We start from the raw sequence: 15,522 nt of genomic DNA, 5'->3' as shown, positions 1-15,522 counted from the left end.
TACGCCTGTTGTCAAAGAATAACATACCTGCATTTCGAACGGAAGAGGTAGGAAGACTGATTGATTGAAGAAATAGGTAGAAAGAGCTCAGCATGCAATAATTGGCTGTAGCTGCGACCAGCTGCTCACTATCCCACCCATGTTGTGTGTTCTGTTTTGTGCATAATAAACCAAAGTAGCTTTGCGCAGAACTTAGATTACATTACTTTAAAAATGTGCAATGTTTTTGTACACCGCGCGCAAAAAAAGCAGAAAATGGCGTGCATTGTTTACAAAAATATAACGCGTATTTCTTGATTTCCTGTATTCAATCCATCAATGGAGCGCTTTATGAGCTTGTAGCTACACTGTTGACAAATCACTTCGGACCTTATCCACAATCCATTCAGTGGGTATATTCTGTTCAGAAATCAGGTGTTTAGAATTGTGTATTCACTCTATCCAAATTTGAAATTTCCAGCGTGGGACAAGTGACATGTTTAACCTTTTGCGAGGAAGAAAACAAATACTAGTGCTATTTTTGATTGGACACTGTAACCTAATACATTTCAGACAGGGTTTTGTTACAAAGTATTTATGACGTGGATGTTCAATGTAGCCTATGATTTTTTTGAAATCTTCAATTGTGTTTAGCAATTCTGTGACGCATATCATAATCTCATTGTAAATGTCATGGCCTGTAACACTAAACAGTGTGTCCCTCTCAGGTGATGGAGAAACCTGGCCAGCACCAAGGTCACGTTGAAGAACCCAGGAGCTTTCAAGAAGCAACGTTTTGATGGCTTTATTGGAGGGTGCACTGGTCAGGGAGAGGTGCTTGTAAAGTGCCAGTCTTTAAGATTAGAATCTACAAGGAGGATGAGGTGGGATTTTTTAATCTCTTGTAAATTTAACATCAAAACATAATTTAACAGTAAACACAGAACAAGTGTATTCTTTCTTATAATCGATCAAAAAACAACACAATGTTTGTTTATTACAATACATTTATTGGCTTCCTTGTTGCTGTCTGTTAAAGCAGGTGATTGGGTCAGTCAAGGACCTTGTTGTGCAGAGCGGATGCAACTTTTCAATAGCTGAGATTCTTTGCATGGAGAGTTTTATACTAGATGAGCTGAACTGGGACCTGTACGCCACGACACCAATCGACTTCCTTTGCATGGTAAGTAGCCGTTAAAACGTCCTCGCTGCTTTGAAGGGCTCACACAACAGTAGAAAAGCACAAGGGACACACACACTTCATCTCGTCAAAGATGTCCATTGTTAACTTCTCCCCCCCCCTTGGAGAATTGGTCCTATAAATTGTGCATTGATTTGACTTGTGCCCCCCTGTGGTATGTCTCTGTCCACACTTGACACCATTGGAAAGCTGTCGTCTAAAACATGGGGATTGAGTGCTCTGTAGATCATATATCAGGCCAAGGCACTTATCTGACTGTAAAGTAGAACCCTGGTTGCTAACAAAGGGAGAGCCATTTGATATAGAATTTGTCTAACCCACTCCCAAGTACAATCTTAACAAAACGCATAACCTAGATCAGTGGTATTCAAAAATGTTCAGCGGGAACCCCATTTTTTTTTCAGCCAGAATTTCTAGGGACCCCATTTTTTTTCTATAAGAATTACTTGCAAACCCACCCCAAATCTAATGGCACGACCTTAAATCGGTATATTCCGATTTTTACATCAACCAATAACCTTTAATTCATTACATTTTCATCTCTTATCAAAATGAAAAGAAACCAATAAATATATTTACTAAATGAAATAGCATTTTTCTAATTATCTTTCTCAAAAATATTTCTATATTGTCCCATACAATAATCTGTACTCTTCATTTTTTTTGTTCCAAAAAAATGTATATCATAATTTTGGCAACCCCACTGCAGTTCCCCCTGGGGTCACAACCCAGACTTCGAATACCACTGGCCTAGATGAACTGGAATAGTACCATGCGGTCAGGTATGCACATTTAGTCTAGTTAAATTCCATGCTGCATATTTTCAGATTTGGCACACTGGAGTTTGACTTCTTGGAAAGATCCATACTTTATACTACACTCTACAAACTGGAAGTCAAATAAGCATTAAATACTAATTGCACTACCAGACATATTTAATCCTTTAGTAATAGTTATTTCCATCTTAAATCTTTCTTTGTTTTAATGTAAGACGACTCTGCAATGTTATCTTCACAAACCACAACCATTGGCCAAAAAACTCTGGAATAGAATTCTGTCTGTGTGAATTAGTGTTTAGTGTTGTTTCAAACCAGGGCCAAAGGAAAAATGTCCTCAAATTATAACAACATAACATTGCGCTGAATACTAAAATATTTCAGAGGTTGAGGAACACCAGTTAGTTGTGTGTAGATTATAGTGTAATCCATAAGAACTATTCCATATTGTCCTAGCTCACAATAGGTAATATTATTACAAAATACAAAAAGTATTGTAGAATTTAAAAAAAGAAACATGATACATAAAAAAAATTCTAGTAAAATACAAATAAATTTCCTCTTAATACTTTTCAAATAAATACTTTCCAACAATAAGTATTTCACAATTACATTCCCCTGAAAATGTACCTTGCATTGAACTTAAATAAAGTGTATGCAACCAATAAAATGTGATTTGGTGTAGTCATGTCTCCATTGTCTTTCAAATCACAATGGGTACTATCTATAGGGATATTGGCACATACTTTCCACCGTAACACATTTGAGGGGGGGGGGGGGGGGGGGTTACTAAGATTGCAATGTAATATGGGAATGGCTGGTAAAGGGAAGAAGTGGAAAATTGTCCATGATCGATATGAATTGGTGATGATTGAATGAATTTAACGGTGGGTGGATATGTAGGAATTTTGGTCTCCATTTTTCTGTATGATTGCAGTTCAATGCCGTTGATCTCTAGACATCCCCACCTTCCTACCATGGGTCCTGAGACTCAGAAGAGGCCTTGCTTCCAGGTGGCATTGTGGACCAGGCATGTGCAGCACTGTATGGCCTGCCACCAGCTGTCGCATTTCAAAGGCTCCACACTGGTCTTGGCCATCATTACCTTGGAGTTGGAGAGACTCACCCCAGACTGGTTCTCCGTCTTCGCCGATCTGCTGAGGAAAACACAAGTAAGACACGCAACGCCTCTCTTTGCCGCTATCGCCACCCCTCACACTGTTCAAAACGCTTGAGACTGTTTGGTGTTGTGCTTTAGTGTTAGCTGTGTAATTATTTGACCAAGTTGGTGCTCATGTAAGTAAATATTAGAAAAGTATGTTAGAGGTAGTATTTATACAGTACCAGTCAAATGTTTCAGCCACACCTACTCATTCCAGGGTTTTTCTTTATTTTTACTATTTTCTACATTGTAGAATAATAGTGAAGACATCAATACTATGAAATAACACAGTAACCAAGAAAGTGTTAAACAAATCAAAATATATTTGAGATTCTTCAAAGTAGCCACCCGTTGCCTTGATAACAGCTGTGTACACTCTTGGCATTCTCTCAACCAGCTTCATGAGGTAGTCACCGGGAAGGCCTTATTAAAAGTTAATATCTGGAATTTCTTTCCTTAATGTGTTTGAGCCAATCAGTTGTTGTGACAAGGTAGGGGTGGTATGCAGAATATAGCCCTATTTGGTAAAAGACCAACTCCATATTATGACAAGAACAGCTCAAATAAGCATAGAGAAACAACAGTCCATCATTACTTTAAGACATGCAGGTTAGTCAATCTGGAAAATGTTGTTTCAAGTACAGTCACAAAAACCATCAAGCACTGTGATGAAACTGTCTCTCATGAGGACCACCACAGGAAATGAAGACCCAGAGTTACCTCTGCTATGATGAAACTGGCTCTCATGAGGACCACCACAGGAAAGACCCAGAGTTACCTCTGCTATGATGAATCTGGCTCTCATGAGGACCACCACAGGAAAGACCCAGAGTTACCTCTGCTATGATGAATCTGGCTCTCATGAGGACCACCACAGGAAAGACCCAGAGTTACCTCTGCTATGATGAAACTGGCTCTCATGAGGACCACCACAGGAAAGACCCAGAGTTACCTCTGCTGCAGAGGATCAGTTCATTAGTTACCAGCCTCAGATTGCAGACCAAATAAATGCTTGTTTCTTTTATTTGTTTAACACTTTCTTGGTTACTGTGTTATTTCATAGTTTTGATGTCTTCACTATTATTCTACAATGTATAATATAGTAAAAATAAAGAAAAACCCTTGAATGAGTAGGTGTGTCCAAACCTTTGAGTGGTACTGTGTGTGTGTGTGTGTGTATATATATTCAGTTCACAATAACACCTCTGTTCTCGCTTTATCAATAAGACAGGTCTGTCTATGTTCCTGGTTGGTTCATACCATACTGTATGTCTATCAATATATTTTATTTTTTACAGTTGAGTTTAAAACATTGAACCCCCACACACAATTAACTACATCTATCATGTGTTTTCATTTGACAAAATCTCTTGTGATGTTTGTTTTTCTGCGCCAGATTCAGAGCATCCACTGCAAGGAGATGGTTGACAAATAATAAGTACCTCACCAGCCTGGAGTTCTCCCTGCCAGCCACAGAAGTGTACATATTTTAACATGACCAAGCAGCACCAGGGGGGCCTGCAGGGAGACTGGGACTCAGGCAGACCGGGAGACACAAGTTCTACGATGGTTTTGGGTGCCTATACAATGACGTGTTGGTTCTGGAGGTCAGCAGGGTCCCCCATGAGGCCCACCAGAATGTCAGCCAATATCCTGTTGGACTGATGAACAGGTCTGAGTGCATGTGTGGGGGTTTGTGTTTATATTTTGCGATTGAGGACATAGAATACTTTATCATGAACGTGGAACTGCCTCTTCCTTACCTATTTAGAGCTTTTAATATACAATATTTTTAGTTTTTACTTCCTTGTACTAAAACATGTTTGTTCTGTTGACCTCCAAGTTATTCACTAACTACTTTTACAAAATGCTTTATTTACAAGTGACAATGTGCTGCAAAGACGTTTTATTATTCATTTAAAGGTGGTCACATCTCAGAAGCAATGTGAGGTAGTGTTATAACACGTGCTTCTTTATTTACCACTAGCATTGAACTTAGGTTTGGGATACAGTGGAGTATTGTAATGCTGTCTAATTCATTGTCATTGATGTTACGGTTTTCCAAATTGTGTGACGATCTCTTCGGTCGTTTCTGATAAAGCAGCTATGTTACTCTTTTGTCCCCAGAATGAAGCTATAACAGAGAAACATTACATGATCACACTTGTTAATGAAAATTATCCATAAGCCATCATCCCTTTCCACCTTTTCCAAACTGGCAAAATAACTGAATTCCATACACATGATTATGCAATATAGTCTGCCATTTCAATTGGTCATGTTGGTAAATGGATGACAGAGCTCTGTTCTACTTTGGGTTGGGTTTTATAATCATGTTTTTGAATTTGCCCTCAGGAGAAAATAGAATTCCTGCTCAAACCTCTTACAATCCAGTAAATAAATGTTCCCCCTCCCAAATCCAATAAGACACGTACAAAGCACATCTTTCATCCCATCATAATGCAACTTGTGATTTGAAAAGGCAGTAGCTTAAAGCAAATGACATGGAGTTATGTCAACAAAAGCCTTCGGTTGAAATTGACATTTGCTCATAAAGGCCTAACAAATAAACATTTTGTCAAATGAAGTAGTTAAAAGAACCCTTCAATAGGGAAGTGCTTTGAGGTTAGCTGGGAGGAGTACGACAGGGTCATCAGTGAGCTGTAACTGTCTGGATGACACAGGCACAGCACGAACCTCACCCAGCAGCTGAGGGCTAACCCACTGCAGAGGTCAGCATGTGGTGGGTTAGAGCACAGAGTAACATCCTCTTTCAACCATTGGTCATGGCCCATTTCCCAAAGGGAAAGGTTAAAACCAGAGGGCTACTCCTTACTGCATGGATACCATGAGCTCTCCATTTCTATTGGCCTAAACTTACCTACTGAACAACTTCTCAAAGGGGGTATTGAGCAGGTATGCAAAAATAACAGCTGTCGTCTCTCTCGAACTACACACTAGTTCTCTTAATCAAATAAATCATGGGATAGGGACACATCCAAGGCGAGGGCTTGCATTTATTTCCAATAAAAAGTGAGTACATCTTTCTTCTAGCCTTTCGATGTAAACATTTCTACTGCAAGTCGTGGCCTCTATTAGACGCTGCTTTGCATATGGGTAGTGTAAACTGACTTCTCACATGGTACATCACAAACATACAGCATTATGTGCTTCATCATATACGTTTTAATAAAGCCACGTAAGCTCAGAATATTCACATACATGTTTCTGGATGAATATAAAACAGCACCAGTATTTATTGTATATTTTAGGACTAGTTTACTCGATGGTACCTACATATACGTGTTTGCAAAAATATAAATATACAGGTATTGTACTTATATCAGTTTTGTTATTACTATTCATGACTACGGTCTGGTCTAGTTTGGCACAGAATTCAGACCCCCACACTATAAGGTGTATGGCCACTGTCTAACGTCAGATAGAGGAACACTGGTGTATGGCCACTGTCTAACGTCAGATAGCAGAACACTGGTGTATGGCCACTGTCTAACGTCAGATAGAGGAACACTGGTGTATGGCCACTGTCTAACGTCAGATAGAGGAACACTGGTGTATGGCCACTGTCTAACGTCAGATAGCAGAACACTGGTGTATGGCCACTGTCTAACGTCAGATAGCAGAACACTGGTGTATGGCCACTGTCTAACGTCAGATAGAGGAACACTGGTGTATGGCCACTGTCTAACGTCAGATAGAGGAACACTGGTGTATGGCCACTGTCTAACGTCAGATAGCAGAACACTGGTGTATGGCCACTGTCTAACGTCAGATAGCAGAACACTGGTGTATGGCCACTGTCTAACGTCAGATAGAGGAACACTGGTGTATGGCCACTGTCTAACGTCAGATAGAGGAACACTGGTGTATGGCCACTGTCTAACGTCAGATAGAGGAACACTGGTGTATGGCCACTGTCTAACGTCAGATAGCAGAACACTGGTGTATGGCCACTGTCTAACGTCAGATAGAGGAACACTGGTGTATGGCCACTGTCTAACGTCAGATAGAGGAACACTGGTGTATGGCCACTGTCTAACGTCAGATAGAGGAACACTGGTGTATGGCCACTGTCTAACGTCAGATAGCAGAACACTGGTGTATGGCCACTGTCTAACGTCAGATAGCAGAACACTGGTGTATGGCCACTGTCTAACGTCAGATAGCAGAACACTGGTGTATGGCCACTGTCTAACGTCAGATAGCAGAACACTGGTGTATGGCCACTGTCTAACGTCAGATAGAGGAACACTGGTGTATGGCCACTGTCTAACGTCAGATAGAGGAACACTGGTGTATGGCCACTGTCTAACGTCAGATAGCAGAACACTGGTGTATGGCCACTGTCTAACGTCAGATAGCAGAACACTGGTGTATGGCCACTGTCTAACGTCAGATAGAGGAACACTGGTGTATGGCCACTGTCTAACGTCAGATAGCAGAACACTGGTGTATGGCCACTGTCTAACGTCAGATAGCAGAACACTGGTGTATGGCCACTGTCTAACGTCAGATAGCAGAACACTGGTGTATGGCCACTGTCTAACGTCAGATAGAGGAACACTGGTGTATGGCCACTGTCTAACGTCAGATAGCAGAACACTGGTGTATGGCCACTGTCTAACGTCAGATAGCAGAACACTGGTGTATGGCCACTGTCTAACGTCAGATAGCAGAACACTGGTGTATGGCCACTGTCTAACGTCAGATAGCAGAACACTGGTGTATGGCCACTGTCTAACGTCAGATAGCAGAACACTGGTGTATGGCCACTGTCTAACGTCAGATAGAGGAACACTGGTGTATGGCCACTGTCTAACGTCAGATAGCAGAACACTGGTGTATGGCCACTGTCTAACGTCAGATAGCAGAACACTGGTGTATGGCCACTGTCTAACGTCAGATAGAGGAACACTGGTGTATGGCCACTGTCTAACGTCAGATAGCAGAACACTGGTGTATGGCCACTGTCTAACGTCAGATAGAGGAACACTGGTGTATGGCTGGTGGTGAGTTGAGTCCACCTACACTACCAGTAAATGCTTAGCTATTAACATTACATTAACTGACAACATGGGAGAACAAGGTAATACATGTCAGTACCAAAAAGCATTGCATGTTGAAAGTCCATGATTTGTTGTGCCTTCTGTCACCAAACCAGTGATGGTGAGCAAAACAGATCAGTAAGTCTCAAACAAGAAAAAGAAAAACCGAACAAAATGTATTAAAAAAAAAGAAAAGAAGACAAATCATAACATGAATGATCCTAGAAGGGAGTGGCCCCTTTCAGCGAGTCAGCTCTCTCGCTCAATCTCTTCATATCCTGTCCCATCAGCATCTTTGGTCCATGTGTACATTGCCATGAAGGAATGTATAGAAAATAAAACGTTGACGTCGCTATGACGATGGAAGACAAATCCATGGTTGGCTTGGGCCCGTATATTAACTGAAAGAAAATTACAAAGGAAATGACAATGACAAAATAAAGTTAACGAAAACACTGCAGTGAAATCATGCAGTGAAATCATGCAGTGAAATTATGCAGTGAAATCATGCAGTGAAAATGCATACCACATTCACATTCTTTCAGAAAAATGTCTGACTTCATGAAGGTAAAGTATAATGAAAGTGAAATGAAAGAATAGAGAAAATAAGTGGATTGTCCCTCAGAGAATCATAACTTCAGTACAGCAGAATAAATGAAAGAGTGGCAATTCTCAGAGCTGTCAAGGGAGGGAGCCCTTCAAACCCATTGTGAAGAAAAACCCTTTATGGCACTGTAAATGTAAAGTTCTAACATAAAAACGGGGTTTCTCAACTAAAACATTCCTTTGGCCTATAATAATGTAGTTAAAAAAAATCCAAGCACTACCTCGAACTACAGAATCTGTCAGACTAACCCCAAAATGGATCAACTGTTTCACTAATATAACTGCCATTGCACATACACTACATGGCCCAAAGTATGCAGACACCTGCTTGTCGAACATCTCATTCCAAAATCTTGGGCATTAATATGGAGTTGGTCTGCCATTTGCTGCTATAACAGCCTCCACTGTTCTGGGAAGGTTTTCCCCTAGATGTGGGGATTTGCTTCCATTCAGCCACAAGAGCATTAGTGAGGTCGAGCACGGATGTTGGGCGATTAGTCCTGGCTCACAGTCGGCGTTCCAATTCATCCCAAAGGTGTTTGATGGGTTGAGATCAGGGCTCTGTGCAGGCCAGTCAAGTTCTTCTACACCAATCTCGACAAACCACTTCTGTATGGACCTCGCTTTGTGCACTGGGGCATTGTGATGCTGAAACAGGAAAAGGCCTTCCCCAAACAGAATCATCTAGAATGTCATTGTATGGTGAAGCGTTAAGATTTCCCTTTACTGGAACTAAGGGGCCTAGCCCGAACCATGGTCAACAGCCCCAGACCATTATTCCCCCTCCACCAAACTGTACAGTTGGCACTATGCATTGGGGCAGGTAGCGTGATTCATCACTCCAGAGAACGCGTTTCCACTGCTCTAGAGTCCAATTGCGGTGAGCTTTACACCACTCCAGCCCATGCTTGACATTGGGCATTGTGAACTTCGGCTTGTGTGCGTGCGACTGCTCACAAAGCTCCCAACAAACAGTTCTTGTGCTGATGTTGCTTCCAGCGGCAGTTTGGAACTCGGTAGTCAGTGTTGCAACCGAGAACAGCGGTCCGGTTCTGTGAGCTTGTGTGGCCTACCACCTCGCGTCTGAGCCGTTGTTCCTCCTAGAAGTTTCCACTTCACAATAACAGCCCTTACAAATGACCGGTGCATCTCTAGCAGGCCAGAAATTTGACAAACTGACTTGTTGGAAAGGTGGCATCCTATGACAGTGCCAAGTTGAAAGTCACTGAGCTCTTCAGTACAGGCCATTCTACTGCCAATGTTTAGCTATGGCTGTGTGCTAGATTCTATAGAGCTGTCAGCAACTGGTGTGGCTGACATAGCAGAATCCATTAATTTGAAAGGAAGTCTACATACTTGTATATAAACTCAGTACTCAGTTTATTAGGTACACCCAGTGTATTATCCACTACTAGATGTTGCCTCACAGAGAACCTGCCTCTCCAACCAGGAGCTGCAAAGTTTAGGTATTTTCCATGTCTGCTCATATTCACATAACTCTATTTCAGTATACAATAAACACTGCACCCTGGTATGGAACTTAGGGGGAGCAGAGAAAAATACCACATATGATCAGGACACGGACTCAGACAGCTCTTTACAGCTTCTGCTTCTCACATAGTTTAAGTCAATCCACTACTCCCTGCGATCTCAATTCGCTCCTCTTGGGGAAAAAGGGTGTGAAAGCTAAACCTAACGTAAGAGAGGTTGAGGTTTGGGAGGAATATAGGGAGAGAGAGGGAGATGAAAAGAGATGAATGGAAAGCACTTACTTTTTTTTGTCCTTGTCCTTCTTGAGTGGCTGGGCTAAGGACAATGTCTCAGCTGCCACTTTCCTGTGGTTGAAGGCGTTCATTTCCTCCTCCAGGTCTCGCCTCTTCTCCTCCACCTTCCTCTTCTCCTCCTGGTGCATGTGCTTCAGCTGCTCAAACTTGTTGTGTAACTGATAGCGGCAGAAAGAGATGCTATCAGGCCAAGAGCTAAAACTTTATCCACAATCCAATCACATATTGAAAGTTCTGCACAGGTATAAACATGCCCTGTTACATTTTACTGTATGTACAGTGCCTTCAGAAAGTATTCACACCCCTTGACTTTTTCCACATTTTCCTGTGTTACAAAGTGTGATTAAAATGGATTTAATTTACTTTTTTTTAATCAACGATCTACACAAAATACTCTAATGTCAAAGTGGCAGAAAATGTTTTACTTAATTTTTTATTAACAGAAAATTATACACTCATATCTTGATTAGATACATATTCAACCTCCTGAGTCAAGACATGTTAAAATCACATTTGGCTGCAATTACAGCTGTACATCTTTAAGGGCTTTGCTCCACTGGATTGTACAATATTTGCCCATAATTCTTTAAAAAAGTATTCATGCTCGGTCAAGTTGGTTGTTGATCATTGCTAGAAAACCATTTTCAAGTCTTGCCATAGATTTTCAAGACGATTTAAGTCAAAACTAACTAGGCCACTCAGGAACATTCAATGACATCTTGGTAAGCAACTCCAGTGTATATTTGGCCTTGTGTTTTAGGTTATTGTCCTGCTGAAAGGTGAATGTGTCTCCCGGTGTCTGGTGGAAAGCAGACTGAAACAGGTTTTCCTCTAGGATTTTTCCTGTGATTAGCCCTTTTCCGATTCTTTTAATCATCAAAAAACCTCCCTTGTCCTTTTTTTAAACCTTTATTTAACTAGGCAAGTCAGTTAAGAACAGATTCTTATTTACACTGATGGTCTACCCCGGCCAAACCCTAACCTGGACAACGCTGGGCCAATTGTCCACCGCATCATGGGACTCCCAATCACAGCCGGTTCTGGAATCAAACCAGGAATCACTGATGCAGTGCCTTAGACCGCTGCACCACTCGGGACCCCACAAACATAACGCTTTTTATTCAGGACAAAAAGTTCATTTATTTTGCCACATTTTTTTGCAGAATTACTTTAGTGCCTTATTGCAAACAGGATGCATGTTTTGGAATATGTGTGTTCTGTACAGGCTTCCTTCAATGTTGTTGATCCATCCTCAGTTCTCTCCTATCAACGCCATTAAACTCTAACTGTTTTAAAGTCACCATTGGCCTCATGGTGAAATCCCTGAGCGATTTCCTTCCACTCTGGAAACTGAGTTAGGAAGGGCGCCTGTATCTTTGTAGTGACTGGGTGTATTGATACACCATCCAAAGTGTAATTGACAACTTCACCATGCACAGAAGGATAGTCAATGTCTTATTTTATTTTTGACCCATCTACCAATTGGTGACCTTCTTTGCGAACCACTCACTGCTCGACCTTACATATGTGTGGGGTACAGAGATGAGGTAGTCATTCAAATTTGTAATTATTATTATTTTTTAAATGTACTCTTTATTTAACTAGGAAAGTCAGTTAAGAACAAATTTCTATTTACAATGACGGCCCTCTGGGGAACAGTAGCTGCCTTGTTCAGGGGCAGAGCGACAGAATTTAACCTTGTCATCTCGGGGATTTGATCCAGCAACCTTTCTGTTACTGGCCCAATGCTCTAACCACTAGGCTACCTGCTGCCCCTAATAGTGAGTCCAAGCTACTTATGTGACTTGTTAAGCAAGACATTTCAGCTTTTCATTTTTTATTAATTTATAAACATTTCTAAAAACACAATTCCACTTTGACGTTATGGGCTATTGTGTGTAGATCAGTGACACCAAATCTCAATTTAATAAACTTAAAATTCAGGCTGTAACACAACAAAACGTGGAAAAAGTCAAGAGGTGTAAATACTTTCTGAAGGCACTGTAGGTTTCAATGTCAAGCTCACCTTATCTACATACTGCCAAAATAAAGGAAACACCAACATAAAGTCTCTTAATGGGACATTTGGCCACCACAAGCCAGAACAGCTTCAATGTATCTTACCATACATTCTACAAGTGTCTGGAACTCTATTGGAGGGATTCTTACACAATAAATTCCATCATTTTGTGTTTTTGATGTTGGTGGTCTCAGCTGCCGCTGTCTCAGGCGTCCCTCCAGTATCTCCCATAAGTGTTCAATTGGTTTGAGATCTGGTGACTGTGATGTCCATGCCATATGGTTTACATCGTTTTCATGCTCATCAAACCATTCAGTGACCACTCATGCCCTGTGGATGGGGGCATAGCCATGATGACCAAAATAATGGCCTGCCCAGCATTTTTATACATGACCCTAAGCATGATGGTATGTTAATTACTTAACTCAGGAACCGCACAACTGCTTTCAATATTCTTTGTATCCCTCATTTACTGCCAAAATAACGTTCCCATTATTTTTGGCAGTTACCTGTATGCAGACCACTGACATATTTACAGTATATGGAACTGAATCCTCAATAAGACAGCAAACCCATTTACTGAAATACTTCACCCCCCCCCACCCACAATCCCCCATTCCCAGCCAGCAGCCACACTCTCACCTCTCTCTCCTTCTCTTTCAGCTCTGCCTCAGTCTCCTTCACTTTGTTGACAAACATCTGTCGCATCTCCTCCTCTTTCTTCTGCAGGTCTCCCATGAACTCTTTCCTCTTGGCCTCATAGGTCTCCTGGAGACTGTGGACAGGGAAGAAAGAGAAATGGATTACTACATCTGAGCCTAACTACAGTACACCTCTGACTAACACAGGGTTTTAAATCACTCACAGAAAGAGCATCTTTACATGCTGAACTCTGAGATTAATTGGTCCACTTCCCCAGTAACATATGATTAGCTTGATTGTTAATTTCACAGACAAATTGAAATGGTCCACCCACACAAAAAGTGTGGTGAAAAAGGCGCAACAGCGCCTCTTCAACCTCAGGAGGCTGAAGAAATTTGACTTGTCACCCAAAACCCTGACAAACTTTTACAGATGCACAATCGAGAGCAACCTGTCGGCTGTATCAACTGCACCGCCCTCAACCACAAGGCTCTCCAGAGGGTGGTGAGGTCTACACACCATCACCGGGGGCAAACTACCTGCCCTCCATGACACCTACAGCACTTGATGCCACAGGAAGGCCAAAAAGATCATAGACAACAACCACCCGAGCCACTGCCTGTTCACACTTACCATCCAGAAGGCGAGGTCAGTACAGATGCATCAAAGCTGGGACTGAGAAATAGAATCTGTTTTTCAATTTCAAGGCCATCAGACTGCTAAACATGAATCACTATCTCAGAGAGGCTGCTGCCTACATTGAGACCCAATCACTGGACACTTTAATAAATGGATCACTAGTTACTTTAAACAATGCCACTTTAAATAATGCCACTTTAATAATGTTTACATATCTTACATCACATGTATATTCTGTATTTTAGACCATCTATTGCACCTTGCCTATGCCGCTCAGACATCGCTCATCCATATACTTATACAGTGCCTTGCGAAAGTATTCGGCCCCCTTGAACTTTGCGACCTTTTGCCACATTTCAGGCTTCAAACATAAAGATATAAAACTGTTTTTTTTTTGTGGAGAATCAACAACAAGTGGGACACAATCATGAAGTGGAACGACATTTATTGGATATTTCAAACTTTTTTAACAAATCAAAAACTGAAAAATTGGGCGTGCAAAATTATTCAGCCCCTTTACTTTCAGTGCAGCAAACTCTCTCCAGAAGTTCAGTGAGGATCTCTGAATGATCCAATGTTGACCTTAATGACTAATGATGATAAATACAATCCACCTGTGTGTAATCAAGTCTCCGTATAAATGCACCTGCACTGTGATAGTCTCAGAGGTCCGTTAAAAGCGCAGAGAGCATCATGAAGAACAAGGAACACACCAGGCAGGTCCGAGATACTGTTGTGAAGAAGTTTAAAGCCGGATTTGGATACAAAAAGATTTCCCAAGCTTTAAACATCCCAAGGAGCACTGTGCAAGCGATAATATTGAAATGGAAGGAGTATCAGACCACTGCAAATCTACCAAGACCTGGCCGTCCCTCTAAACTTTCAGCTCATACAAGGAGAAGACTGATCAGAGATGCAGCCAAGAGGCCCATGATCACTCTGGATGAACTGCAGAGATCTACAGCTGAGGTGGGAGACTCTGTCCATAGGACAACAATCAGTTGTATATTGCACAAATCTGGCCTTTATGGAAGAGTGGCAAGAAGAAAGCCATTTCTTAAAGATATCCATAAAAAGTGTTGTTTAAAGTTTGCCACAAGCCACCTGGGAGACACACCAAACATGTGGAAGAAGGTGCTCTGGTCAGATGAAACCAAAATTGAACTTTTTGGCAACAATGCAAAACGTTATGTTTGGCGTAAAAGCAACACAGCTGAACACACCATCCCCACTGTCAAACATGGTGGTGGCAGCATCATGGTTTGGGCCTGCTTTTCTTCAGCAGGGACAGGGAAGATGGTTAAAATTGATGGGAAGATGGATGGAGCCAAATACAGGACCATTCTGGAAGAAAACCTGATGGAGTCTGCAAAAGACCTGAGACTGGGACGGAGATTTGTCTTCCAACAAGACAATGATCCAAAACATAAAGCAAAATCTACAATGGAATGGTTCAAAAATAAACATATCCAGGTGTTAGAATGGCCAAGTCAAAGTCCAGACCTGAATCCAATCGAGAATCTGTGGAAAGAACTGAAAACTGCTGTTCACAAATGCTCTCCATCCAACCTCACTGAGCTCGAGCTGTTTTGCAAGGAGGAATGGGAAAAAATGTCAGTCTCTCGATGTGCAAAACTGATAGAGACA

At 41.5% G+C, this 15,522-nt stretch overlaps 1 protein-coding gene and 1 pseudogene across 1 annotated transcript in view; one reads left to right on the top strand and one right to left on the bottom strand.

Moving 5' to 3' along the window:
* The window catches only part of LOC139419824 (cyclin-I-like), an 85,156-nt pseudogene extending 80,242 nt beyond the window's left edge, over positions 1-4,914 (top strand).
* Positions 4,915-7,038: 2,124 nt separating this feature from the next.
* The window catches only part of LOC139418018 (septin-8-A-like), a 37,607-nt gene continuing 29,123 nt past the window's right edge, over positions 7,039-15,522 (bottom strand). The window contains exons 8-10 of the mRNA XM_071167101.1: positions 13,237-13,369; positions 10,563-10,732; positions 7,039-8,585 (exon numbers count right to left, since the gene is read on the bottom strand). Coding sequence (XP_071023202.1) covers positions 8,582-8,585; positions 10,563-10,732; positions 13,237-13,369 — 307 coding nt within the window. The 3' untranslated portion in view covers positions 7,039-8,581. The remainder of the gene's footprint in view (positions 8,586-10,562; positions 10,733-13,236; positions 13,370-15,522) is intronic.

Source organism: Oncorhynchus clarkii, chromosome 10 (genome assembly GCF_045791955.1).
Source record: "Oncorhynchus clarkii lewisi isolate Uvic-CL-2024 chromosome 10, UVic_Ocla_1.0, whole genome shotgun sequence".
Taxonomy (NCBI): domain Eukaryota; kingdom Metazoa; phylum Chordata; class Actinopteri; order Salmoniformes; family Salmonidae; genus Oncorhynchus; species Oncorhynchus clarkii.
This window is presented reverse-complemented; position numbering and strand designations above follow the sequence as displayed.